The sequence below is a fragment of the Orycteropus afer genome, unplaced genomic scaffold, assembly GCF_000298275.1.
Source record: "Orycteropus afer afer isolate SDZICR_OR568_19922 unplaced genomic scaffold, OryAfe1.0 scaffold00020, whole genome shotgun sequence".
Taxonomy (NCBI): domain Eukaryota; kingdom Metazoa; phylum Chordata; class Mammalia; order Tubulidentata; family Orycteropodidae; genus Orycteropus; species Orycteropus afer.
Window position 1 is genome coordinate 11,169,007 of NW_006921607.1, and position 27,662 is coordinate 11,196,668.

Sequence of the window (27,662 nt, forward strand, 5' to 3'; positions counted from 1 at the left end):
CTCCCCTCCTCGAGCCTCTGCTTTTCCCCTCACCAGCTTCAGGGAGTCCTCCTGCCCCTCTGCGCTCTCCTTCTGTGTCCTTCAGAGTGGCCCACATGTAACTGGTGCAGTAGAATGCCAGCTCCCTGTCTCTCCTCTTCCTGTTTGTCCCCAGAACAAACCCAAAGGTTTCTTCCAAGGGCTTAGTCTTAGCCTCTGCAGAGACCCAGGCACAAAGGTCAACAGAAAACAGACAAGGAGGAGGGTTCAGGATCTCTCCAGGGGCTCAGAGCCTGGCTCTCTGGTTCCCCAGCTGAGATCCCTGTGAATGCCCCTAAGGAAGGACCTGGTCAGGAGGCAGAGGCTCTGAACAGCTTGTTACAGGCTGAAGAACAGGCCAGGAGCCAAGCCAGGACTGGACCCCAGGAAGCAGAGCTGCCTTCTGCTGGCCCTAGCAGCCACCTTTGTTTGGGATGGAGCTCAGAAATGAGCTCACCCTTCCCCGCTGCCAGAGGGACCTGGGCCCGAAGGAACTGGGGGTGGCCTGCTTTCTCTTGCCAGCCTGCCCTTCCCCAGCAGAAGGCCAGCCCAGGCTTTTGGCCAGCCTTGCCCTGATCTTACCCATTCTGCTCCCTTTCTTTGCTCAAAGGCAGCTTCAGTGTGACACCAGGGGTGTCAGTAGAGTGGTAGGCACACATTTCCCACCTGTTCTGGATCTGCCCCATGGGGCTCTTTCTTCCCAAGACAATCCCCGGCGCTATCTGATCCTCGTGGGTCCCCCAGGGCTGGGCTGGAGTGGGACAACTTTACCAGTGATCTTAGGGCCATAAGGGACAGTAGGATTCTCATAGGCTCCTGGCAGCCTCCTGTGGACTTAGAGGTGCAGGATTGGGGCTGAAACATGCCTTAGAACTAGGGGTTAGGAGGCAGGGGTCTAACTAGGCAGGCAGGAGTCAGGACTGTTGATACAATGACCTGCCCAACTCCCTGCCCTTTACATTTATTTTTTAAAGCTGTGGTTACCGGATAACCCCAAATGCAGGCCTTGTCCTGCCCTAGACTTAATCCAGAAACTCAGGTGAGTTAATTACTGGAACTCCAGTGGCCCTGTGTGTCCTTTCTGGTAAATGGGCTTGTTCCAATAACCAGGCTTCTTTCTTATGTCTGATATCAATGGCTGCTGTCCTGTGCCATGCACTTTACATATATTATCTTATTCAGCCCTGTGAGATGGAAGATTTCTTCATTTGTGAAATGAGGAAATTGAGGTTCAGAAATGTAGATCCCCTGGCCAAGTTCATGGAGCTGGTAGGGGCACAGCTGGAAATGAATGAGATCAGTCCTACACAGGGGCCAGTGTTCATAACCACTGTGCCATGTTGCCGCCTCAGTTTTGTACTGGGGACCCTAAATCCCACTTTGAGCACCAGGATCTTGTTCTCCCCACATTTGAAGCCTTGCTTTGATCATGCCAACGGTTCAGTTCCTCCAGGACTGAAGTCTGGTGGGGTTGAAAGCGTCCCCCCACACCTGGGCCCTGCTTGCCTCTGGGCCTCCTGAAAACCAGCCTATCCTCAGGGCAACCACTACTTGTCCCACTACTTCCACCTTGACTCAGACCCTTTTCATCTCTCACCTGGACCCTTGGACCAGCTTCCAAACTGATCGCCCTGCCTCTGGTCTCATTCCCCTCTCATCCTTCCTCCAACTGCAGCCAGAGTGACTTCACCTGCTCCCACCCCCACTCAACTTACACTCCCCACTGGCCAAGCAGCAAATCCAAATTCTTGTGCATGGCATTACAGAGCCCTGCTTGCCAGCCTGAGTGACCTCATCGCTCTCCTCATGCTTTGTTCCAGAGCCAAGTGGAATGAAACTGCTTGTCCCTGGACTTTGTTTATAGCATGCTATCTGCCAGAAATGCCACCCCACTCCTCCTTTCGTACCCTCGGAATCCATCCTTCTGACTAACTTCTTATCTTTCCAGACTCACCTTAAGCTTCACCTTTAGAAAGCTTTCCCTGAACACCTTCCTCCAAGTTTAAATGACTCCTCAGAGTCCCCACTGGACCCGTAAGGCATCTAGTGAAGCACTGGGACACTCTGTTGCATGTATTTTGTCTCTCTGTCCATATCCTCCACTGAGAGCAGGGATTGTGTCTCATTTCTTTCTGTGTCCCCAGTGTCCAGCACAGGGCCTGGCACAAAGCATATGCTCAGTGTTTGCTGCATTAATGGACTGATTGGGTGCCCTGTGCACCTCTGCATCTCTCTCCATAGGCAATGACCTCTTCCTGGTGGCTGTGCATGAGCTGGGCCACGCACTGGGCCTGGAGCACTCCAACGACCCCAGTGCCATCATGGCACCCTTCTACCAGTACATGGAGACGCACAACTTCAAGCTGCCCCAGGATGATCTTCAGGGCATCCAGAAGATCTATGGTGTGTGACTGGGGAAAGCAGGCCACCACTCCTCTGCGGGGCTGGGCAGTGACTGCCTGCATGTCGGGGAAGGCGGGAGGGAAACTTGGCCATCCACGGGCATAGTGAGTGTGTTTCTTATTTTCACACTGCTTTCTCAGTTCCCCGAACTTGGGCTTTGCTTTTTGTATCTACTTGTATTTCATCTCCTTGGGCCAGGAGTTAGGAGGCCTGGATTCAGGTCTCTGCTCCGTCTCTGACTGGTCTCAAACCTTTAGGGACTTCTAACATCTTTGCTTGGCCAAAAAGGGCAACATTTCCCCCTGGCACATTTCACAAACCTAGGAGAGGGTCTAAGCTGTGACTGGGAGGGACAAAGTGATAGAAACCCACTCACTCCCCCTTCACCTTCTGCACACCTGCCTCTCACCTCCTTTGACCCAGTCACCAGACAGTGACTAAGTACCCTCAGGCTATCCCACCACCTTCAAGGAGTCCCACCTCTAGCTGAGAGGTCCACACTTCTGCCCAAGTAATGTTGATATGATGTGAGGAGTAGTACAACCCAAACTTTTTTCTTAAAAAGAAAAAGTGAGGTGAGGCTGATATTCTGATAAGATAAAAGGTCTCCTACCATGCCTTTCTCCCTGTTCCGTTCGCATTGAGATATGAAGTTCTTGTCAAATGAATCAGTTGTGATGGGAAGACCAGTTTTCTTGAGCAAATAAATATCTGTTAACATTGCACAGGAAAATATACCCTTCTGAGGTGCCTGCTCCCACAACCCCTAAGCTTGGAGCACAGAAGGGATGGAAACCCTGAGGGCTTCATGGGATGATGGCCCAGCCAGGGCCCTGGAGGATGGGCAAGATCTCCATAGATGAAGCAGCAGAGGGCCAGGTGGGGCTGTGGAGCTGGAAGGTATTTCAGAGGTAGAATGGACAGGATTTGCTGATAGACATGGAGTGACTTCTGGCTTTTGTAATTATGGGGCAATAGGATTCACCAGTTTGTAGCTCAGAGATTTGGACTGGGAATATTGAGTGGAATCTTCACTGTTCAACCCAGTAGGCCTTAGCCACATGAACAAACAAAAAACCAAACTCACTGCTATTGAGTTGATGCCAACTCATAGCAACCCCCCACTGAGTTTCCAAGGCTGTAAATCTTTACGGAAGTAGACTGCCTCATCTTCCTCCCACGGAGCAGCTGGTGGATTTGAACCACCAACCTTCTAATTAGCAGACAATTGCCATATCCACTACACCACCAGAGCTCCTTTTAGCCACTGAGGCTATTTAATTTAAATTTATATTAAATAAAATTAAATTCTCAGTTCTTCAGTCACACTAAGAACAATCCCACATTTCAAGTACTCAGTAGCCAGATACCATCTCCACCATCAGTTCTCTTGGAGAGCTCTAATACAGGTCTCTCAAACTGTAAACTTGGATGAGATCGCCTAGGGTAATAAGTCTCACTCTTGGCCTCCTATTGGAATCACCTTAAGATTCCAATAAAAATACTGGTATCCAGATCTCACCCCCAGAGAGACTCAGTTTTATTTGTCTGGGGTGCCTTCTGAGCATTAGAGTTTTTAAAAGTTCCCCGCATGATCCTAACAGGCAGCTAAAGTTGAGAACCACTGACTTAGAACAAAAGGAGCTGTGGTGGTGTAGTGGTTAAGGCCTTTGGCGGCTAACCAGAAGGCTGGTGGTCTGAATCCATTCCACCAGCTGCTCCGCTGAAGAAAGGTTGGGCAGTCTGCTTCTGTAAAGATTTATAGCTTTGGAAATCCAATGGGGATTGCTATGAGTCGGAATTGACTCAAGGGCAGTTGGACCTATAACAAATAAAGAAGAGGACCTAGGGCTGAGCCAGGGCGTTCCAACCTTTAGAGTTGGGCAGATGAGCAAAGGAGGCTGAGAAAGAACAGACTGTGAAGTAGGAGGAAAACCTGGAATGTTTAAAAGGAGAGAGGAGTTTCTGTGATTTTGCTACGCAAAAGTGTTGGCCTCCACCCAACAACATTGGCATCACCTGAGAGCTTGAAGAATCGCAGAATCTCAGGCCCCACTCCAGACCCTCTGAGTCAGAATCTGCAGTTTAACAAGATCCCAGATGATTCATACGCACATCGAGTCTGAGAAGCATTGCCCTAAGAGACTGAGTCAAGTAACCTCTGAATTTGGCAACATGGAGGTCACTGGTGATCTTGACAAGAGCAGTTTCAGGGGGTAATGGGGCTGAAGCTATAGTGGAGTGAGATTTAAAAAATAAATAAGGGAAGGAGATGAGAAAGTGAGGCTAGCAGTGTGAAGGGAAGCCGAGAAATAAAAGATAAACGGTGTTATCTGGAGGTGGACGCAGGGTCGAGGAAATTTTGTTTTGTCCTAAATGGGAGCCACTTTGTATGCTGAGGGATGATCTAGGGGAGGAGAGGGTGATTTTGCCAAGACGGGAAGAACCGAGAGCAGGAGACAGGGAGAGAGTGAGTGTTCAACACTGAGCCTAAGGAGGGACATGTTCTCTCTTGTAACAGGAGAGAAAAAAAAGAAGATACCAGATTTGGGGGTGGAAAGATGAGGGAATTCCCATCTAATGGCTTCTGTCTGGAGGAACAGGTGGAGTGTGGTAGATGTCTCTCGGAGCTTCCTGGTCAGGAAGAGGATAAGGAATGGCAGTGGGAGGCAGGGAATGGCTGGCCCCTTCTCTAAGATGTGTCCTCTCTCTCCAGGACCCCCAGCTGAGCCTCTGGAGCCCACAAGGCCCCTCCCTACACTCCCCGTCCGCAGGATCCACTCACCATCTGAGAGGAAGCATGAGCGCCAGCCCAGGCCCCCTCGGCCACCTCTCAGGGACCGCCCATCCACACCTGGCGCCAAACCCAACATCTGCGATGGCAACTTCAACACAGTGGCCCTCTTCCGGGGAGAGATGTTTGTGTTTAAGGTAGGGCCAGTCAGCTGGCGCCACCCAGGTGGTCCTTCCCACTCCTTTCCCCACCATGGGACCAGAGAAAGCTGCTTCTCCAGGAGGAGGCCTGCCTGGGGCCTGGAGGAGAGATGGTCCAGTGGCCGACACTAGGTCTCTTCCCAGGTGAATCAACCGCCCATTTCTGAGGGAGAAGGGGAAAAAGACTGGTGATTCTGGACCTTCCCAGGGGTTAACACTGAGGAAAAGGGCCAGCTTCTGGTCTATAACCTTGAGCAAGCCACCTCCCTTCTCTGGACTTCAGCTTTTCCAAACCTGAGAGCTGGGAAAGTCATTCCCCTATTCACAAAGGGTTGTGGGAAGATTAAGTGAGCTGTGAAATGGCAGGCTTGCAATAGGGGCTTGATCAGTGGTGGCTGATGTACTCTAGATCCTGCCAGGGCCTGAGAGGCTGGTACTAAGAGGTTCTTGGAAGAAAGCTGGCCAGGCTACGTCTTGTCGTCACCTGTTCCATTCCTGTCGCCTTAGCCGTGGCTGTTGGGCGTACTGCAGATGGGGTTCTTCCGGAAGCAGACCTGGAGACAGTGTGTGGAGTGCAGGATTCTTCTTGAAGAGTAGCTCTGGAGTCAACATCTGTGGAAGAAAGAAGTGGGGTGGAAGCAGGACTGGGCAGAGGGGGCCAGTCAAGTAGCAACACATTGCAGACTTGGTCACCTCCACAGGGAGCTCTGCAGCTAGAATGGCCCCAGCCAGCTGGGCCTTTACACTCCTGCCTCAGTCAGTCATTGGCTGAGGCAGGACACCACCTGGGGAAGATCTGAAGATCAGGTCATCCCTGAACGGACTGACAACTGGAAAGAGAAATGGCCTGTGACCACACTCCCAGTCACTGGAGGGGGATCAGGGCAGCACATCTCGTCTCCTTCACACGAGGGACGTGAGGAGGGCAGGCCCATTCCTTCCAGGAATTCTCCCAGCAAGCTCTAAGCACTGAGCACGAACCGGAGGACACGGATTAGCCCGTCCTGCCTCTCCCCAAGGGGCTCTAGTCAAGTCACTCGGGGCATTCTTGTGACTTTCCCTAACAGAGGTGTGAAAGTCAAAATAAGTAAACAAAACTGTGAACATGCTTTGTAAAACACCATTAAAAATCTTTTCTAGCTTTTGTACCATCTTTTACAGATCACATTTATTCTTCTGCACTTGCTTCTTTTTGATCCTTCCAGCTGACTTGTTTATAGGCAGGGCTGGGTTTTATCATGCCCATTTACACATAAGAAAACAAAAGGGCTGGGAGGTTATGGGACTTACCCGGACGGCTTACCGGGAAAGGGCGGTGGTTGGCACTGTTGGCACGGGCACCAGCTTGAAGACGAGGGGTTTTTATCAGACTCTTTACCAACCTAGCTATCATTCGCCTTCAACTATGTGCCCAGTACTGCTCTAGGCACCTTGCCGACATTCGTAGGCCAATTCCCTCCATCCTTTCCTTGCTGGACAGAGCCAGCCCCTGTGGAGGTCACTCCGCCCAGGCTCAGTGACCACCGGGTGCTTCCCACCAGCCAGATTGGCCTGGCTGATGTCAGTGACTCCACTGCCCCCATGTGGCCACTCTAGGCCCCCATATCATCCCTCCAACTCTGCCCCTCCCCTCCCGTGCAGTGCCTGTTTGCTGTGGGTCTCAGTCTCTGCATTTCTGCTGCTTTGGGTTTCTGCTGCCACTCCATGACAACCCTTTTCATGCTCCACCCTAGGGGATGGGAAGAGGAGGACAGTCCTAGCTAGCAGAAGAGTTCTGCCTCTGCTCCTGACTTGCTGCCCGACCTTGGTAGAGTCATGCATCCGCTCTGGGCCCCACATTATTCACCCATTCAGTGGGAATTACAATCTCCTGCCCATTTACTCCTTCATTTGACAAAAATTTCTTGATCCCTGACCTGGAGTGGGTGCTTGAGGTCCAAAAATGACCCAGACCCCCATCTCCCCTGCCTTTGAGCAACTCCAAGTCCAATAGAGGAGCTGTCCAGGGGGACACATCATTGCAAGAAGTGTGATGTGCTGGGGACCTCAGGTGAAGAAATGAGTGACTTCCTGGAGTGCCCGGGAAAGGCTTCCCCAAAGTGATGCCTTGTTAGCCGGGGTTTGAGCAGTTAAAAAAAGCCCCCAAGATGAACTTGAGGGAAGAATTCTAGGCCTCAGGAGCTGCTTATACAAAGGCAGGGAGGCAGAACATTGCCTGGCTTGTTTGGGGAAATGTGAAGGATCCAATGCAGCCGGAGCATGAGGTGAGGCTGGGGAAGCAGTTTGGAGGTGGACTGTGAAAGGCATTGCACGCCAGGGTGTTAGGTATGGCCCTGCGGCAGCAAGCTCCATTGGGAGTTTGAAGTGAAGAGAGTTCCATGAGCACTTGTCTTCCTTACAGGGCTTTGAAAGGAAGCAGCAGTCGGTGGACAGACTCCATGGAGGGTTGCAAGGCTGGGCCCAGGGGAAGGTGTGACGTTGTAGGGACCTGAGCCCCAGGCCTGGGACCACCGGGTTCAGAGGCAGAGCCTGCCATGCCTTTCTCCCCCCCCAGGATCGCTGGTTCTGGCGCCTGCGCAACAACCGGGTGCAGGAAGGTTACCCCATGCAGATCGAGCAGTTCTGGAAGGGCCTGCCCGCCCGCATAGATGCAGCCTACGAAAGGGCGGACGGCAGATTTGTCTTCTTCAAAGGTAATGCAGCCTGTGCTGTGGGACCTGGGACAGGTCCCTGCCCCTCTCTGGACCTCTTTTTTCCCATCTGTGATCTAGAAGAGGTGGGTGGGAGGCAGAGATGCACTACAAGGTCCCTTCTAGCCCAACAACGACAGTAACCTTCTCGGGTCAGATCCTTCGGGAAGGCAGTCCACCATCAGGGGAACTAAGTCAGCAAGGGCTTGTGGAGGGTGTGTAAGTGCCAAGGCACTTACAAGGTGGATGACAAGCCTTCCACATGAAGGTGGTGCTGGCAACTGGAGACCATCCAGTGCTCTGTGGAGGGTCATCTGATTTGTAAGAGCTTAGAGGGAGGAGGTCACACAGCTGCGGAGACCAGAGGGAGAAGGGAAGGGATCTGAGGGCATACCCACGCTGGGCCTGACACAGTGCAAGGTGGTCTCACACCAATTATCTTGATTTGGGCCAGACCCACAGTGGTTAACATACAGACAGTGAGAAGGGAGGGGGATAAAGGCATTCCAGGGAAGGAACAGTGAGGGCAAAGGAGGGGTGGTGGGAATGTATGTGCATGTACATTTAAAGGGCTTAGAAGGCCTCCCAACAGCCAGGGAGGCCCCAAATTGAAGAGCTGTACAAAGTGGCCTGGAAAGTAGTTTAGGGGTGAATTGTTAAAAAGCCTTGGTTGCCAGGCCAGAATGTGGTCTCGATCCATTAGGCCAAAGATGGGGACTTACTGAATGTTTCCAAGCAAGCTGTGCTATAGGGCAGCGGGCAGTGCAGTCAGGCAGCGGCAGGGTGGCCATTTCTAAGACAGTTGCTGGAACTGAGAAGAGTGAGGCCTATGAGGTCCAAACCAGGGCGGAAGCAGTGGGGCTAGAGAGGAGGGGACAGTGCAAGATGATTAGGAAGGCCTCACAGCTGACTGCTGAGAGGAGAGAGAGAGAGAGAGAGAGAGACGGTCAGAGATGAAGGTAGGGTTTCTTGGTGGGGAGGCTCAGAGGCAGAGAGGTGATGAGGGAAGAAGCCCCTCTGTGGTGCAGGTGACTTGGAGATGCCCAGAAGGCAGTGGGAAGATGGAGTATCTAGTCCAATGGGAGAGTGGCTTTGAGCCAATGCTAGAGTTAGGCGTCATTGTGGCAAGTGGGGGGAGTAGTAGTATGCAGACCTGCAGGAGAGGAGAGAGGAGTCAGTCACATGAGAAGAAAAGAGGGTGGGGCACAGAGCCTGGGCAGCATGTAGCTTCTGACTTATCCCTTAAGCTCTGCCTGGGTTAGGGGCTTCGGACTCCTACCAAGCACATCATGCAGGCCTGTGGCTCCAGACACTGGGCATCTAGCCATGACCCCCAGACCCAGCAGAAGAAGGGCAAGTGGCCCTAGCCACAACTTCTGGCACTGACTGGGGAAGGCTGATTCTGGACTCTTTTTGGCCACAGGAGACAAGTACTGGGTGTTTAAGGAAGTGACAGTGGAGCCTGGGTATCCCCACAGCCTGGGGGAGCTGGGCAACTGTCTGCCCCGGGAAGGCATTGACACAGCTCTGCGCTGGGAACCTGTGGGCAAGACTTACTTCTTCAAAGGCGAGCGGTACTGGCGCTACAGTGAGGAGCGGCGGGCCACAGACCCTGGCTACCCCAAGCCCATCACCGTGTGGAAGGGCATCCCACAGGCACCCCAAGGGGCCTTCATCAGCAAAGAAGGATGTACGTAAGGGCCCGGCTGGATGGGGTGGTCTGGGGACTGTTTTGGCATATTCTGATTGGGCAGTAAGGGTCAGCATGAATCTGATCCTCTCAAAAGTGGAGACTGATCCAGTCCTCATAACCCAGGTCATCGTCAGCTGCCCCCATGGCTCTCTCTCTCTGACCCCAGGCAGCATGAGTGAGGTCAGATCTCCTAAGTTGAAAGGACATCAGCTGCCAAACAGACAGATGCATATGCAAATTTGGGAAGTCCACAAGACATCTGTTCTGGTTACCTAGTGCCGCTCTGACAAGAATATACCACAAATGGGATGGCCTTAACAAGCAGGAGTTAATTCTTCCAATTTGGAGGCTTAAGTCCAAGTTCAAAGTGCCAGGCTCTAGGGGCTGGGTGAAAGCCCCTCAACCTTGGGGTCCAGCTCTGCCTCCTGCTCCTGGCCCACTGGAGCTAGAGCCATTTCTTCACTCAAACAGCTGCTGAGGCTGTGAAGCCCCAAGGTTGACAAGTAAAAAGGCACAGTCCCGATGTTACCAAACCACACTGCAGGCCATTAACTTAAGTAAGTCCCTTGTAAGTCCCAAGGTTGGCAGAGCATGGCAGGCTGCTGAGCAACAACAAGGCTACATGCAGGGTCCAAGCGTGCCATAGGCTACAGACCATGCCCAAGGCTTCTCTTTATATACAGGAAGCAGACCACAAAGGCAGCTACTCAGCTGCTCCCAGTAGATTCCACCATGGAGTTGATTGCCAGTCTCATCATGGGGAATACTACATCCAGCTGCCCACCACTCAGCCAGGCCCAGCCAAGTTGACACACAAACTGAACATCCCACACTTCTGCTGTGCTACCCACTAAATTTGGGGCTGGTTTCCCACTAACCCTTCAGGATGCTAGCTGTCCACACAACACCCTTACTTTCTGACCTAAAACCAAAACAGTAAACTCACTGCCATCAAGTCAGTTCCAACTCATAGCGACTCCCATTGGGTTCCCAAGGTGGTAAATCTTCCTTCCACAGAGCAGCTGGTAGATTTGAACTGCCAAACTTCTGGTTGGCAGTCAGATGCCTTAGGCACTATGCCACCAGGGCTCCTTACTTTCAAACCTGCTGGCTCCTAATTCTCCTTTGGTTTAGACAGTTCACTGGAATGACTTACGGAATTCACGAAGAGTGAAAGGGCCCTGGGTGGCACAGTTTGCACTTGGCCACTACTGGCCTAAATGTTGGTGGTTCAAACCTTCCCAGCAACACCGTGGAAGAAAGGCCTGGCAGTCTGCTTCCATAGAGACTATAGCCAAGAAAACCCAAAGGAGCAGTTCTACTCTGTAACATAGTGGGGAGCCATGAGTCAGAATCAGCTCCATGGCAACTATGGCTACAGATTAATTACACCCAAGAAGAACGTAAACAGAAGTATACGGAAGTCTGGGAGAGTTCCCAATGAGGAGCTTCCATGTCCCAAGGGATGTCCTATGTTCAGAGAGCAGATGTTCTTGGCAACCACAAATGTCTATGAGCCTCTGTGTTCAGGGATTTTATCAGCCAGTCCTGCTAACAGGCTAAATTGTGCCTCCTGAGGCTAGCTGAAGCAGCTCTGGTAGTATATAGTGGTTAAAGCATTCAGCTGCTAACCAAAATGTCAGTGGTTCAAACCCATCAGCAGCTCTGCAGGAGAGAGATGAGGCAGTCTACTTCTATAAAGATTTTCAGCCTTGGAAACCCTATGGGGCAGTTCTACTCTGTCCTATAGGGTTGCTATGATTTGGAATTGACTCAATGGCAGGGGGTCTGATTTTGGTTTGGATAGTTGGCATCAGCCTCCCAGGTGAGTCTTTTCTGGCCAGCCCCAACGTGTCAGCACACATCTCAGGTGTGGCTTGGAAGTCCCAGACCAAGGCACCCCAATTACTCCAAGGACAAAGGCCACCTTACTTTCTGTAAAGCCAGGTCCTTTATCCCACACTGATTTTATATGTTCATCAGGATGTCTCAAACTAGGGCCTACACACATGCTCTTAAGAATTTCTAGGCATGGGAAATACCTCCCTGGTGGCAGACAACTGCCTCCTACCTACCCATGTTCACATTCTCTCTTACCAGCTATGAAGTCATAATTCCTCCTTTGCTGGGATGGTTCACAGCTGAGATATTTTACAGAGAGTGACTTCATTTCTTCAGGTGGTACTTCTCAAACAGTGGTCCTCAGGGTCTTCTCTTGGGGTTCAAGTTATCAAATCCAAAAGCAGTGATGGATATGGGTAATTCAAAGGTGTTTTTCATAAGGTTTGAGGGCAAGAAGATGAAGAAAGAAGCCTTGTTTATTGAGGAGACTTTTCCTAAGCTCCTCCAGCAGGCCATCAGGTGCCCACAGGCCATCAGGTTGCTTGCAACCTGCTTCCCTCCAAGACTAGGAATTTCTCAAGAAGAGGCGCTGGGTCAGGCCCAGGGCAGAGTGGGTCTCTGGCAAAAGCACAGACTCTGTCTGGGTTCACATCTCACCTCCACCACTTACATGAGTTTAGGCAAATGACTTATGTTTTCTTATCTACAAAATACATAGTGGCTAAAGCACTTGACTGCTAACCAGAAGGCTGGTGGTGCAAACCCACCAGCCACTCCTCGGAAGGAAGGTTGGGCAATCCTACTTCCGTAGTGATACTGCCTCGGAAACCCAAGGAGGGGTCGCTATGAGTCGGGGCCGACTCGACGGCACACAACAACAACAACAACAACATCTACAAAATGAGGATGATGATGGTATCTACCTCATGGAGCTTTTGTGAGGATTAAATAAATCATGTCGAGTGCATAGAACAATACAGCGCACAGTCCATGCATTTAAGTTATAATTCCTTATCCCCTTGTTGGTGTGTTGTAGTTTATGTAGAACAGGCCTTATTCATTCACTCCACAAACAACTGAGAGCCATGGCGTGTGGGCAGGACTGGGAATGCAGCAGTGAACCAAGTCTGCAGTGCAGTCCCTAGCTCCCAGTCTGGTGGCAGAAAACAAAGGTGGCAACAAATGCTATAAGGGAAATAAATGCCATCAGAGAACTCGCCTGAGGAAGCCTAGTTAGAGGATGGTGAGGGAAGGCTTGGAGAGGAGCCGTTGATTATAGAAAAGCCAGTGGCTGCTCGTGTACCTGATGCTTTCTTTACACACACAGTCTCATTTCTAGGAGAGCCTCAGAGACAGGTGACATCAACGACCTTGACCAGTGAACATCCCTGCCAGGGTGGGGAGCTGGCCAATGAGGAGAGTCTGGGTGAACTGCTAAGGCTGTTGCTGGAGTCTTGGGGTTGCTGCCAGGGGAATGACAGGCAGGGCTGCCCAGTCCCACCCCCTGCAGGGTCCCAGAGACCCTGCTTCTGTGCTGTGATGTGTGCAAAGCCAAAAAAAGTCCATGATAATTGCCAAGAGATGGTGTCCACTGTCGACACAGAAAGAAATCTTGCTTCCTGACTCTCCTGGCTCAGGTTGGAGCTGGCCTGAGACCCAAGAGCTATGGAGGAAGTGCTATGCAAACCATAAATTGGGGACTTGATCTGATGCATGTGAGAAGTCTGTGGGCACAGTGTGGCAGAGCTGTGACCTAGGCTGAGAAGGGCGCTGTCTGGGAAGCCAGTACCTGGTGAGGTCTTTTCCTGGTACAAGTTGAACTATGTCCCAGTTCTACTTAAGGGCCCTGTGGCTTCCCAGAACTGTTGAGATCTTGGGTGCCTGTCTGCAGCTTTGTTAGTTAGCTGCCCATGCAGATAATACTTCACACTCCAGCCACATTATTTGAGGGCCGGCCAAGTGTTCCAGCTTAGCCCTCCCTCCACCTCCTCTTGGCTTCTCCAGAGTGGGAGAGGGGACCCTCCTCTATGTTGCCTCAGCACCCTATGCCCTCTCAAACCAGCAGGGTCACTGGACCCCTAGGCCTGGCCCAGAGCAGGTGCAGGGAAGTGTTCGGAAGTAGTGACACTGGACCATGTCTCTGCAGATTACACCTACTTCTACAAGGGCCGAGACTACTGGAAGTTTGACAACCAGAAACTGAGCGTGGAGCCAGGTTACCCACGCAACATCCTGCGTGACTGGATGGGCTGTAACCAGAAGGAGGTAGAGCGACGCAAGGAGCGGCGTCTGCCCCAGGATGATGTGGACATCATGGTGACCATCAATGACGTGCCAGGCTCTGTGAATGCGGTGGCTGTGGTCATTCCCTGCATCCTGTCCCTCTGCATCCTGGTGCTGGTCTACACCATCTTCCAGTTCAAGAACAAGGCAGGCCCTCAACCTGTCACCTACTATAAGCGGCCAGTCCAGGAGTGGGTGTGAGCATCCCAGAGCCCTCTCTGTCCACTCGGTCTGGCCAGCCAGGCCCCTCCTCACCAGGGCCTGAGGGCAGCTCCGGGCACTGCCCACCGGGGCCAGCAGGGCCCTAGGCCAGGGTCGTGCAGCTGAAGTGGTGGATGCATTGTCCTAGGCTGAGTGTCGGGCAGGGAGTGATGGGGGGCTGTGTCTGGGGTGGGTGTCTGGCACCCAGCTGCCAGCCTTCTATTCTGGGTAAATTATTCCCTATTCAAGGGAATAGTCCAGGCCCCGTCAGGAGGTAGGGACCCTGTCCAGGGAGCACCCATGGTCACCACGTCCTTGGGCCTGCCTATGAGGCGCCACAGCCCCAGGCCTGGCTCGGGCTCCACACCTGTGGGAAGCCAGCACGAGCTCTCTCACCCCCATCTGGGAGATGCCACCAGTCCTGGCCCCCCCCTTTTGCCAACACCTGCTGGTCAGATGTCCCTCACATACCCCAGTCCTCCAAGGCTACAGGATACCTGCTGCCAACACGGTGGGCAGCATGCCTAGGTTTCCCCTGCTGGAATACAGCAGATTCCTCAGGAAACCTGTTCCACATTGTCAAGATCTCCTCTGAAACCCAGGATGTAGGGTCACATGCTGCAGGCAGGGCTGTGGCCCATCTGGGTCTGACAAGGACCCAGCAGTCACGTGAATATTTAAATGTCCTAGCACTACTGTTTAAGTCCCATTTTGCAAAGGCTGCTTGAGGGTTTAGATGAATTAGAGGTGACTGGCTTAGTGATGAGGCCAGTGTAGCCCGCCCTTCCCCAGGTGGTAAGGACCAAGGTGCTGCTAAGGCCACTCCGGAGACCAGATACTCCAGGAGCTGGGCCCTGCTCATGAAGCTAAAGAGCTAGGGCAGGAGCTGGCCCCGTTTCTGGAGGCCCAGCTGAGCCTGAGACGCCCTCCACTCCCTCCCCCATCCCTCTGCTTCTCTTCACTTCCCCCACCCTGTCCCCAGCTGGCTCCAGCCTGTCACTTTGGCCTGGGGCTCAGTCTCACCAGTTAGGTGGGGAAAGGATAGCTCCAGGAACATTCTTAGGGCTTCGGGGTAAGGGGCCAAGGATGGCCTTCTGAAGTGCTGAGCCCACTGCTCCGACTACCCCATGGCCACCTCATCTCTCAGCCTGGAAGCAGTGTTTATACCACAAGCTTGGCCCTTCATGACCATGGGCTCACGGTACCCATCCTCTTGCATTGTTCTTAGGTAAAGGGTATGCCCAACCAGTAGTGGCCCCCAGTCTAGGGGCCTCCCTTTTTGACCCTTCTCGGGCCCAACCTTCACTGTCTCTAGCAGAAATCCCCAGGACTCAGCTTGCCTTGTTCCAACCCAGCAGAGGCAGCCCTGCTTGTCACTGAGGAGCTTGCAGCAAGACCAAAGGGCTCAGTGATGCCTGCTGGCTCTCTGCCAAAGGTGGAAGGTGGTGGAAGGTGGCCCTCAGGTGCTGCCCTTGCCCTCTGAGCTTGCATGGGCCTTGTCCCCACTCTGTGGCCTCTGGGATTTGGGTTGGCTTACCCTGAAGCACAGCCAGGGACTCCTGCTGCCTTGGGAGCTGTCTCAAGCAAAATCTCTTGTCCCAGAGGAACCAATGGGACCACTGCATCCTCTGTTATCATCCTTCTGTTTGTTCTCATTTTGGCCAAGGGCAGGCTCCCTAGGGCAGGGGGGAATGACTGTAGAGATATTAGTGATTCATAGGTTTGTACAGTGTTTTATACTTTGCAAAGCACTTTATTAGCTCACATCTGTCCATTCACATGAAACTCGTGTAGGCCCTGGGAGGCTCAGGATGACTCTCATGGTGCCCTTCCCTCAGATGAAGCACAGAGTGGTTCTGTTCCTTGTCCAGGCCATCCAGTGGGCTGCCTGGGCCTGTGTCCCACCTGTGAATCCCTCTAGGGTCCAAGGAAGCAGAGCCAAGATGAGATCACAAGTGTCTCCCCAGTCCATCTCCTCCTGGTCTTCCTTCTCTCCCCACTGGCCCCTCCACCCCTCAGGTTGGTGCTCTCACTTCTTGAAAGCTCTTAGAACCCTTAGGATCCCCCTTGGCTCCTAGAACTACCTATAGACCAGCTGAGAAAGAGCAGGAGATGGAGGCAGGCAGCCCAGGCTGCAGACGTGAGGGATGTGGGGCCAGGCCCAGAGAGGGCTGGCTTTCAATCTCGGGCTCTCCTGCTTTGTGACCATCTGTCCATCACCCCAACACAGGGCAGACAGAAGAGCAAAGCACTGGGGGCCCCAGAGCCCAGCTTTCCCTCAGCCTGGGGGACATCACAGCATTTCAGTGTCGGTCACATTTTAAACTGATCAGCCTTTGTATAATGTTTTTTAAATCATTTCTAAATAAAACAAAAATACAGTATGAGTCATTTTCCCTGGGGCACAGGGACAAGCATCTGGTTCTGAGGGTATTTCTGGGAGCAGTGGAGAAAACAGGGTGCTATGGGTATCTGGAAGCTGCCCCTGACGTCTCATCTACCAGATCAGCAATCCCAGATGTCCTTTCCAGGGGTCTAATGTTACTGCGATCCACGATGAGAAGCAGCAACTCCTCCTCCTCAGGAGTTTGAGAGGGGTCACTGTGGCAGACTTCTCTGAGGTCAAAGCACATACTGACGCAACCTGAGACCGCCAAGAGGCCAGTTCTCAGCAAGAGTAGATGGACGAGGTTAGCAGGTCTGCAGCCCTGGGATCTTACCAGGAGCCCTGGCTAGTTCTGGAAGCCAGTGGCACGGCGTAGGGGAGTCTGTCCTCAGTCATAGCCAACAGGGGATGTGACCTGAACACTGGTCAGAACCCAGAACCCTGGCAGTGGTACCGGAGACGGCCAGAGGCGAGAGTGTCCCATGCGAGCTGGAGAGGCGACCCTGCCGGGGCTTCCTTCCAGTCCCCGCGACCTCTTCGAATTCTTATCCGTCTTTCAAGGGCGCCGGGGAGACGAGAGGTGGACTGAATTAAGAGAGATACGGGGATGTGGGGAGAGCAGACAACGGTTGGGCCGGGCCGAGGCGTACAGGAACAAGGGGCTGCGGCGCCTCGATGGCCGGTTACTCTGGTGGGTGGCACAGTCAGTACCAGGTCGTGCAAGCGATAAGGAAGCGCACGTCGTCCAGAGGCCCCCACGGTCCATCCAGCGGCCCCCACGGGGCGGGCTCAGGCCGGGGCCGCTCAGGGTCCTCCGGAACCGCGGGCTGGGGCTGCGCCGTCTCCGGGATGCTCTGGTCGCCGCTCAGCTGGGCGCCCATGGTCCGTAGGAGATGCCCTTCAGGTCTCAAGCCCGCAGCACCCCCACCCAGGGCCCTGGTGTGCCCCTCACCTCACGCAGCCGGAACCGCAGCTCTGAAGACCCTACAGATGCCAGCGTACCCACTTGCACATCGACACCCGCAGGAATTGGCGGTTTAGCGTCACTACGCTCCGTCCCTCAGAGCGGAAACGAGGACCACGTGCCCCGTGGGTGGGGCCCAACCACGGCCCACCCTTGCCCCACACGTCAAAGGCCCCGCCTTCCAAAGACCCCGCCCACGGGAAGCGTGACAACAGATTGAACTGCTTCCAGCCAGCAAGGCCCAAACAAGCACTGACTGGTATCCGGTGACTTCTGTTAGCAACTTTTTTAGTGCAGACGTGGTGATCCTGCCTCCGAAGCCCAAGGAGGGGTCGCTATGAGTCAGGGCCAACTCGATGGCAAATAACAGCAGCAGCTGCCAAGAGGGCTTCCAAGTCTGTAAATCTTAAGCCTCAGCTTTCTCTGGCAGAGGGACTGGTGGGTTCAAGCCACTGATCTCTGATTAGCAGCCAAATGCTTTAACCACTATTCCACCAGAGAACCTTCACCAAGGCCCAAGAGGGCTTTAAGAAACTTGGGAATCCACTGCTGAGGTCTTGCCCACCGAAGCTCCAAGGGAAAGGGGTCTGTTCATGTTGCTCTGCAGTGTCCAGGGCACCTCAATCCACCTTAAGTATGAAACTACCCTGTAGCCAGGTGACCCAACCACAGGGTCCTACCTAGAGAAGATTTGGGGCACATTATCATCCTCTGAAGGAGCTCTGGTAGCATAGTGCCTAAGGCACTTGACTGCTAACCAGAAGGCTGGCAGTTCAAAGCCACCAGCCACTCCCCAGAAGGAAGGTTGGGCAATCTACTTCTGTAGTGATACGACCTTGGAAACCCAAGGAGGGGTCGCTATGAGTGGGTCTGACTCTACGGCACATAACAACAACATCATCTGAAGCCCAGAAAAGTCTGAGAGGCTGAAGTTGGGTGGAAAATGTGAGAACTTCAGTGAAGAGTACTTCTCTCACCTGGCAGGGATGCCTACCATCCAAGGAGCTGGGGGAAGGGAAGGGAAGTGGGTAGGGGAACTTCAGTTATGTATATAGAATGGTATCCCATCTTCCCAGGACCCTGGAACGATGGGGTGGGGGTGGGGGCGGGGACCTGAGTACAAATAACACATTCAGAATGGCCAGAGGCAGCTGCCTTTTAATACTGAGACAAAAGACAACAGAGTCCTCAGTCAGGAGCCACAGGGTCTGACAGCCAGCTTGAGGTGGCATGTTTTTATAGTAACCGCATGTTCAGATGGGCACAGGTGAAGAATGGCTGGTCATCCAGCCACTCAGTCCCCATGAGCTCTCTGCCTCCTCCCTGCCAGTGTCCGGTACAGCCTGGGTGAGGCATGAAGAGGCAGTCAAAGGCCAGAATCTGGAGCCCATGGAGCAGTGTAGAGAGTGACTCAGGTGAGGCTGGAGAGGAAGAAGCATTGTCAGTAGTGGCTTCACAGAGTACACCCCATCCTCCATTCTCAAAGTGCTTGCCTCCACCCTCACCCCTGGACCTTTGTTCCAGCTCAGAACTTAAGAGCCGCTCAGAGCCCCACCTGGCTCCATCTAGGCTCCAGGCTTGAATGCATCCCATGAGTCACCCTTCAGTTTAGAACTCTCAATTAAAGATTGAAAGAAACTCTCTCCCCACTCAGTGAGTCAGCTTATTCATCAACTTACTCAAACTGTTACTGGTCATAAGCCAGAGCCTCGGGGGGTTAAGTCCAGTAGACATCAGAAAAAGAAACAAGGGGACTCAGAGATGGGGAGGCACGTGCCTGGACCACAAGTCTTCCAGGGGCAGGGTGAGGCCAGAACTTTTCCAAGGCCAGGACTCTCCTTTATTAGTACCAACTAAAAAGCTACAAGTAGTTGTTATGTGCTGTCAAGTCGGACCCGACTCACAGCGACCCCTCCTCCTTGGGTTTCCGAAGCAATATCACTACGGAAGTAGATTGCCCCATCTTCCAAGGAGTGGCTGGTGGGTTTGAACCACCAGCCTTCTGGTTAGCAGTCAAGTGCCTTAGGCACTATGCTACCAGCGCTCCCAAAAAGTAGCAGGCTGGAAGAGACGAGCTCAGGAAGGGTTTAGTAAAAGTGCTCTTACTCCAGGTGATAATGTGTGTATAACTGAGGTACATATTTTTAGTTGCCAACCAACATCCCTATCTTGAGGTCTCATGGACACCTCAAACTCAGCATGTCCAAGATCAAAGGATTTTAGTGAGTTTTGTCTCTTCCTTTCCAATATCCAATTCTTTACTTTGTCACAGGTTAGGACCACCAGAACAATGCAGGCATTCATTGATGGTAACAAATTCTGCCCCATTTCAAATGGTACTGTTTGTAATGTTTCACCACTAAATGTAATTAACAGCTGTAGTTTTCTAGTAGGGACTCACTATCAGGTTACAGAAATTTCTCAAGTTGCTAAGAGGTTTTGTTTGGTTTTAATTAAATGACTATATATGGAGTCACCATTCTAAAAGGGCAGAAAAGGTATCTATTTATCACCATATCACTAATGTCTGGTACATAGTAGGTGCTCAATATAGTGTTAAGCAGATGACAAAACCACTTGTACTTCCTTCCTGGTTATAACCTTTCAATGGCTCTCCAGTGCTCACACCAGAGTTTGACAGGGTGGTACCCCAACTGTCCCCATCAGAATTACCCAGGAAAACGTATTTAAAAAAAAAAACAACACATGGCTCAGATCTCAGGGGTGATAGCAGACATCTATTTTAGCAAGCATCCCGATCAATCCAACATGCACTAAGGCTCAAAACCACAGGCCTACGATCCAACTTCTTAAAAAGTGAAAGTCCTCAAACACTCTAGAAATACCACCTTGTCCCCTTCATACATACACTCCCCACTTTCCCATCTTTGTGTCTGCTTGAGGGTGTTTGCCGCCCCCATCTCTGCAGATTCCAATACCTGCTCATCCTTAAATCCCAGACTATGATCTGTCCCGCATGAAACCTTCCTGGATCCCACAAAGTTTCTCACCAGAGCCTCTGATGCCATCTGATGACACTTTTTATTCTTCCTTTAAAGGTAGCTACAAGTTATGCACGGCCACTGTCTTTTCACCCCTCCTCTACTCTTGAGCTCCTCAGAGGCAGGATTAGGACCAAGTTGCCTGAATAGGCCCCCATGGGCCTTGTTCATTTGGCTCAGTAACATCAGGCAAATGAATGAAGGAGAAAGAGTAAAGGCACATTTTGCTCATGGTGAGAAGGGAGGATGTTACTTGGCACTTGCTCTACTTTGGGGTTCCTATCCCTTATCAAAGACTTTGGTGCCTAGTTGGGTATGACATGTCTTGAGACAGGATCCTCAGTGAGAATCAAAGGGGGCTGCTAAACCACCCAGCATCTGCTGCTCTTCCAAAGAAGAGCTTCTAGACCCTCCTACCCCAGGAATCTCCAGGGCTGGGGCCCAGGATCATATTTTGTTGTTTTCAAATGTACAAAACCCCAAATCACTTGAGATTATGATGCAATACCCACCCTCCAACCAGTTCAAGAGCTCTCTTAGACATCAGAGGTCTCTTCAGTTTCTAAGAGTAACTCCCCACCTCTAAACAAACAGCTCTTTCCTGTCTCAGGCTGGCAAATGCAAACCACACAATGTAGTCAGTGATAAAATAAGCTTGCTTAGAGGGGACACCAAGCTGAGACTTCAAAGATAAGCATTAGCAGATACTTGGGCAGCATTTGCCACCTGTATCCCATGATGCACAGCAGTGCCCAGGTAAGCATTCACACACAAGGACCAACTAGTTCGAACAGAGTGGCTCCCACGCTAGGCACCATCCTCTTCCCCTACCCTTAAAAGGCAAAGTGAGACCCCTACTCTGGGCAGAAGAAAGGAGAGGGCCCACATACCTGTCAATGAGGGAATCCCGCATGCTGGTGGCAATGGCACTGGGCTGGGCTTCATTGAGCTTGAAGACACTCTCCACTACTGATAGCTCCGTGCTGGTGGTGTCCAGGCCACAGAAGGCACACCAGTCGTTCACCACCATCCCAGCAGCGATCACCTCACTGCCTCGGTTCACCGTGCCCGCCTGCCAAGGGATGGGCTCAGCAGGTGTCATAACCACATTACCAAAGTCTCTCCCCTTCCTGATGCAGACTCTCCCCAGACACTGCTCCCTGACATGCATCCCCAACCCCAAACTGTGGCAGGATGGCCAGATACCCAAACACTAGACAAAGGGGTGTGCCTCACAGAAGACAGGGGTTAGAGTTGGGATGCTTACCACAAGGGGCACCTGAAGGAGAGAGGACAGCTCATCCTGGTCTTCAATTGAAGTCTTGGGATGCACCAGCCCTCCCTGATTGCTGAAGATAGAGTAGCTTCCTACTAGCACCTGGTCAGCCACTGTCTGTCTGAAGACCTCCACCTTGAGCACATCAGCAAGGATTTCTTCTGTCTCCTACCAAGAGACAGGAAGTACTGTGTACTTGCAGGCCAAAGAACCAAGGGCTTTCCATGTCCAGAACTTCCCAGTGCTTGGCTCCCTAGGCCTCTCATTCCTCTGCTACATAGCTGTATATGGAAGCTTCACCAAGAAAAAGGCAAGAATGTATCTTGAAGCAGAGAGTAGGCCAGCTCTACAGACCCTAATAGCTACTCATGCTGTGAACAGGCAGGGTGCTGGTCTCCCCAATCACCTTCTTCCCTCTACCCCACACCCAAGAGTTCAACTGTCAATCTTTTAGGTCCCCTGTTCTGAAGCATTAATCCCCCTACAGCTTCTTTCTGACACTGACCACACCACGAAAAGCCTCTCTACTGTTGTTACAATACTGAGTGCCTAACATTTGAGAGCCCAGGTACAAGGAGAAACCACAAGAGATGCTCATAATGCCTGCCAGATAGGCAAGAAGAGTGGCTGACCACTGATTAGGCTGGTCCTGTGACTTGTGGGCAAGTTAGGCTGCCTCACCCTGTCCAGGTCTGGGTGGACCAAGGCCACGTAGTCGTTGCAAGTGGTGACATTGCCCAGGGCCGAGAGCCGTTCCTCCACCCGACGGATCTGGACTGAGTCGGGGAGGCAGTTGCGGATGTGCTGCAGCTCCTGGTCAGTGGTGTTGTTGGGCACCAGGAGACCATGCCTGTTCCCTGGTGGGCAAGGAGGGACCATGAAGACACAAGTATTCACTAAGCCTATCAACTTTTCCCAAGAAAGCTTTAGGCCCAGACTCCAGCCCTCCAACCCACTGATCCATACAATGCCTAGTAGGACCAGGAGTCTCAGCAAGCAGGCCAGCAATGGCCCAGGAGTTTGTCCCAACCCAACTTGCCCATTTTACCTTCATTATCCAGAATAAGCAGGACTAGCAAGAAAGACTCTTGGCATTAGTTGTACATTTCACTACTTAAGACATTGAACTAACACACCTACCAAACCAAACTCACTGCTATCGAGTCAGATCTGACTCACAGCAACCCCTCCTTGGGTTTCCGAGGCAGTATCACCATGGAAGTAGATTGCCCAACCTTCTTTCTGAGGAGTGACTGGTGGGTTTGAACTGCCAGGCTTTTAGTTAGTAAATGCCTTAGGCACTACACCACCAGAGCTCCCACACACCTACCAGAACAGCTAAAATTAAATTCTAATTTCAATACCAAGTGTTGAAAAATAAAACACACACACTCTGGTCAAATACAAACTGCTCAACCACTTTAGATAATTATCTGGCATCATCTATTATTACTGAATATTTACATACCCTATGACCTAGCCTTTCTACTCCTAAGTACAGATCCAACAGAAATACGTACAAATGTTCACTAAAAAACATAGCAGCACACCCACTATGATGGTTAAGGTTTGTGTCAACTTGCCTAGGCCACGATTCTCAGTGGTTTGGAAATTAGGTAATAATATAATCATCCTCTATGATGTGATCAGCCAATTCATTGTAGGGGGACTTTCCTTAGGGGTTTGGCCTGCATCATCATATATATACAGACATCATTCTGGCAAAGCCCACCACATGCTCTGGATCCTACATCTGGCTTATCATCATCTGACCTCCACTCCTTGGGATTCATCAGCCTCTGCAGCCTGAGAGCCAGCACCAGCCATCTTACCTGCCTAGTTTGGACTTGTCAGCCTCTGCAGCCCCTGAGCCAGCAGCCTGCCATCTGACCTGCTGATCTTGGATTTGTCAGCTCCTGCAGCTAAGTCAGGAGAAGCCTTCAGCCTGACCAGACGCATGGACTTGGGACTTGCTAGCCTCTACAAGTGTGTGAACCACTCCTTTGAGATCTCTCTCTATCTACAAATAACAGCTGATGACAGCAGATCAAAAAAGGTCAAGGCTGCTCAACAGAACCAAACAGACTCAGGTGCTGCTGTCAAGAACTCAGCACTTGATCCGTCTCTCCACCAACAACCTTCCCAAGAGATATTCAGCTAACAGTTCCAGAGAAAGCCGGAGGGCCAAGCAAGGTCAGTGTGCCCCCAGCCCACAAGCTGGGCCTGACCTCAAGCACAGTGAGAACTGTAGGGTCCAGCAGAACAGACTTCTACCTGTGTATCAGGACCCCTGGAAAAGGGCAGTAGTTGAATAGAGAGCAGTGTCCCTGCTAGGACTCTTTTTTGGTCAACAAGTACTTCATCAGTGGAAGAAAATAATTCCTTATAAATCTAAACACAGTATACTCCGTAGATCTCTCCTGCATTAAGTATTGAAAAGGTCTGGAAGGACATCGCAGACATTCCTCTCAGAAAGATCTGTATAAAGCTTTTTTGGGGGGTAAATGTTACAACCAAAAGGCAAGTACTATAAAACAACTTCTTTTTGTATATGTATTTTACACTAAAAATGCAAAACACATTTTATACTTTTAGTAAACAGCTTTTAAGAAAATGTAAACTTTTGCTTTATGGTACTTCCTATGTGTGACATTAAGCATGAAATACATTTAGATCAAGAATATCTTTCAAATGAATAAAATGAAAGGGAGAAAAAAACCCCACAGATATTGCAGCACTATTTATAATAGATAGCAAGGAGCTCTGATGGTGTAGTGGTTAAGGCATTCAGCTGCTAATCAAAAAGTCAGCAGTTCAAACCCACCAGCTGCTCCATGGGAAAAAAACGAGGCAGTCTGTTTCCATAAAGGTTTATAGTCTTGGAAACCCTATGGGGCAGTTTTACTCTGTCCTAAAGACTCTGAGTAGGAATTGACTCAATAGCAGTGGGTTTTTTATTTATAATACCCAAAACTGAAAATTCTTCAAATGCCCATTGTTAACAGACTGGATGAATACAATGTAGTACATCCACACAATGTGTATTACACAGCAACAGGAATGAACAAACTGCAATTACACTGAAACAACAATGACTAGATCTCTGCCCATCCCTAGGAGGCCACAACTATGAACTTCTGAACCCTGAATTACTCCCATCATAAAAAACACGAAGGGCCCTGGTATCGAAGCATGTTATGTCAGAACTTACTTCAAGTCCTGAGAGCATGATTAAGGATCAGAATGTTTCACCTGAATAAGAAACTATTCAGAGGCCAAGGCTTATAAGCCTTATGATAAAAAAAAAAAAATAAGTAAATAAAAGAACAGACTTCTATATGACCCCAGTGGGAACAAAAGATGACAGTAGAGACAGATTCAGTGCAAAGAAAGAACCAATGGCCAGAGTCAACAGTGCTGAGGGGACAGAAGGAAAGGGTTGGAGGCTACTCAGAGGTGGTATTAAAGGAATGTAAGATTTAAATGGATAACTGGGCTGGGTGACCCAAAAGCTTAGCCATTGTTTTGTTGTTGTTATGTGCCGTCGAGTCGGACCCGACTCATAGCGACCCCTCCTTGGGTTTCCGAGGCAGTATCATTACGGAAGTAGATTGCCCCATCTTCCTTCCAAGGAGTGGCTGGTGGGTTTGAACCACCAGCCTTCTGGTTAGCAGTCAAGTGCCTTAGCCACTACGCTACCAGAGCTCCCAGCCATTGTTTTAGAGAGGCAGAAATGGACACTCTGAAAGAAAAAGCAACTTAATCAGTCAGCGGCAGACCGATAAATTCAAATCCTCTTCTACATTAGGTGTGGGACTTGGTGAGTCACCTAAGCTGAGTATTAGCTTCCTCATTAGTCAATGGGGCAATAATTCTTCCTGCTTCCCAGGATCTTTGGGAAGAAAGAATGAGATAAAGAGTGTAAGAGTGAAAATATTTAATATTATTTGTTGTTACTATTACTCAGAAGGCTTTGCCAAAGGTTGTCCCTGGAATCTGCTGATACCCAGACTAGGGCCTTCCCAACTCCAAGAATTTAGAGGTTCTATAGTTCCTGGAGATAATGGAAACCTAGGCATCGCTGGATCACGCCCGGTTTCCTCAAACACAAAACATGGAAAACCAAATTCACTGCCATCGAGTGGATTCGGACTCACAGCGACCCCCAACCGGATTTCCAAGGCTGTTCAACTCCACACCGCCCCACCTTTCTTCCGCGGAGCGGCTGGTGCGTTTGAACCGCTGATCTGCTCAGCAGCTAAATGGCTTATCCACTACGCCACCAGAGCTCCTTCCCGGTTCCCTACAGGGGTATAATTAAAGGTCCTGGGGTGGCTTCAACCTCAGTCTCTGCACCCCTGCAGTCCTCCACCAGCCTTACCCACACACATACGCCCGATGATCCGGCAGCCTGCGATGGACGCGTGTACCACGGGGATGGTATCGGCGAGCTCACCCTCGAACACACTGTGGGGACAGGGACTCGGCGGTCACGGGGCTGAGGGACCGGTGCCCTCCCCCTGCAGGAGCCCCCGATTCCCAGCACCCCTCCTCGCTACCCACCGCTACCCACCGCCCGCGGGCCCTGGGATTCCCGCCGCACCTGTAGAAGTTCTCTGATCCCCCAATGGCCACAAGGCAGTAGGTGTTGGTGAGCTTAGCAAAGCAGCCTATCTCACAGTTGTTCTCGAACGACGCTCGGACCGCCATGAGGCCTAAAAGCTGCGGGGCCGGGAATTCAGGGACAGCCGATCTTCTATCGACCCCGGGTCCCCCGGGCTTGGCCCCTCAGAACCTGACAGGAACCCTTTCCCTCTTGGCGCCATGACCCCTCCCCTCTTGGGCTCAAGTCCCTCAGCATTCGAACCTAAGACTTCAGGTACCATCCACTAGGACCCTCCACACTTTCTACTCCTGAATCCTCCCCCACCCCTGCCGACCCGGCATATCCCTTCAAACCAATTTACCAAGTAATCACAACCTCCACACGCGACAACCACCACTTCGCCTCCCTAAATAAACTTCCGCTTCCGTCCTCGCGCTTGGAGATTTCCGGAAAAGCCCCGCGAGCTTCGCCACGCATGCGGCTACTCTAGCTCCAACTTCCGGGAGGACTCTATGGTTTCAAATTGCCTGGTTGAGACCGCCGGCCCTGCCTGTAGCATGTTGGCATTCATGCATTCATTCCGAACTTTTATTTTTGTTGTTGTTAGGTGCCCTAGAGTCTGGTTCCGACTCATAGCGACCTTATGTACCACAGAATGAAACACTGTTCGATCCTGCGCCAGCCTCTCCATCCTTGCTATATCTGAGTCCATCCTTGCAGCCACTGTGGCGGCAATCCATCTTGTTGAGGGTCTTCCCCTTTTTCGCTGACCCTCCACTTTACCAATGTATCTTTCTCCAGGAATGGTCTCTTCTGACATCATGACTAAAGAACCTTTTTTAGGAGGTACATTGAACGATACCTGCGGCTGGTCGAATGTGAGGCAATACAGAGAGAAGGAGTCAGGGATGTCTCCCAGAAGATGGGTTGATGATGGAGTTATTTACTGAAATAAGACCAGAGGAGGAAGAGCAGGTCTGGGAGAAGGGCTAAGAACATTTCTGCCTCGCTGGATGTGAGGCATGGAACAGACGTCCAGGAAGTAGGAGGATGACCATATCTGACTGATGGGCTTAGGAATTAGAGTTAGGACTGAAGCCTGGGATGGATGAGCTCACTCAGGGAAAGGATGTCCTGTAGGGAGACGCAGACCAAGATAGAGGCTGGAAAAGGAGAGATGACCAGAGAAATAGGAGGGAAGCAGACTGAAGCGGATATTGGAGAGAGGGGGGAGAGTGGATGAAGCATTGTCTTAGGAGAAGGTTGTGGGGGAGAGGCCCAGGGTGGACCTGGGGTGGTGGCTAACTGGCTTGTACATGTGCTTCTTCTGTGTACTCGATCATTCATTCAGCAGCCACCTTCAA

At 51.4% G+C, this 27,662-nt stretch overlaps 2 protein-coding genes across 2 annotated transcripts in view; one reads left to right on the forward strand and one right to left on the reverse strand.

Moving 5' to 3' along the window:
* MMP24 (matrix metallopeptidase 24) overlaps positions 1 to 14,064 on the forward strand; it is a 40,289-nt gene extending 26,225 nt beyond the window's left edge. Inside the window, exons 5-9 of the mRNA XM_007934595.2 lie at positions 2,260 to 2,421; positions 5,138 to 5,352; positions 7,910 to 8,048; positions 9,469 to 9,735; positions 13,727 to 14,064. Coding sequence (XP_007932786.2) covers positions 2,260 to 2,421; positions 5,138 to 5,352; positions 7,910 to 8,048; positions 9,469 to 9,735; positions 13,727 to 14,064 — 1,121 coding nt within the window. The remainder of the gene's footprint in view (positions 1 to 2,259; positions 2,422 to 5,137; positions 5,353 to 7,909; positions 8,049 to 9,468; positions 9,736 to 13,726) is intronic.
* Positions 14,065 to 18,708: 4,644 nt separating this feature from the next.
* Positions 18,709 to 26,402, reverse strand: EIF6 (eukaryotic translation initiation factor 6). The gene is made up of 6 exons (XM_042783600.1): positions 26,296 to 26,402; positions 26,074 to 26,159; positions 22,374 to 22,549; positions 21,684 to 21,860; positions 21,307 to 21,488; positions 18,709 to 18,757 (listed from the first exon to the last, which is right to left on the reverse strand). The coding sequence occupies exons 1-6, from the start codon at positions 26,400 to 26,402 to the stop codon at positions 18,709 to 18,711; spliced, it is 777 nt and encodes a 258-aa protein (XP_042639534.1).
* Positions 26,403 to 27,662: the final 1,260 nt, after the last annotated feature.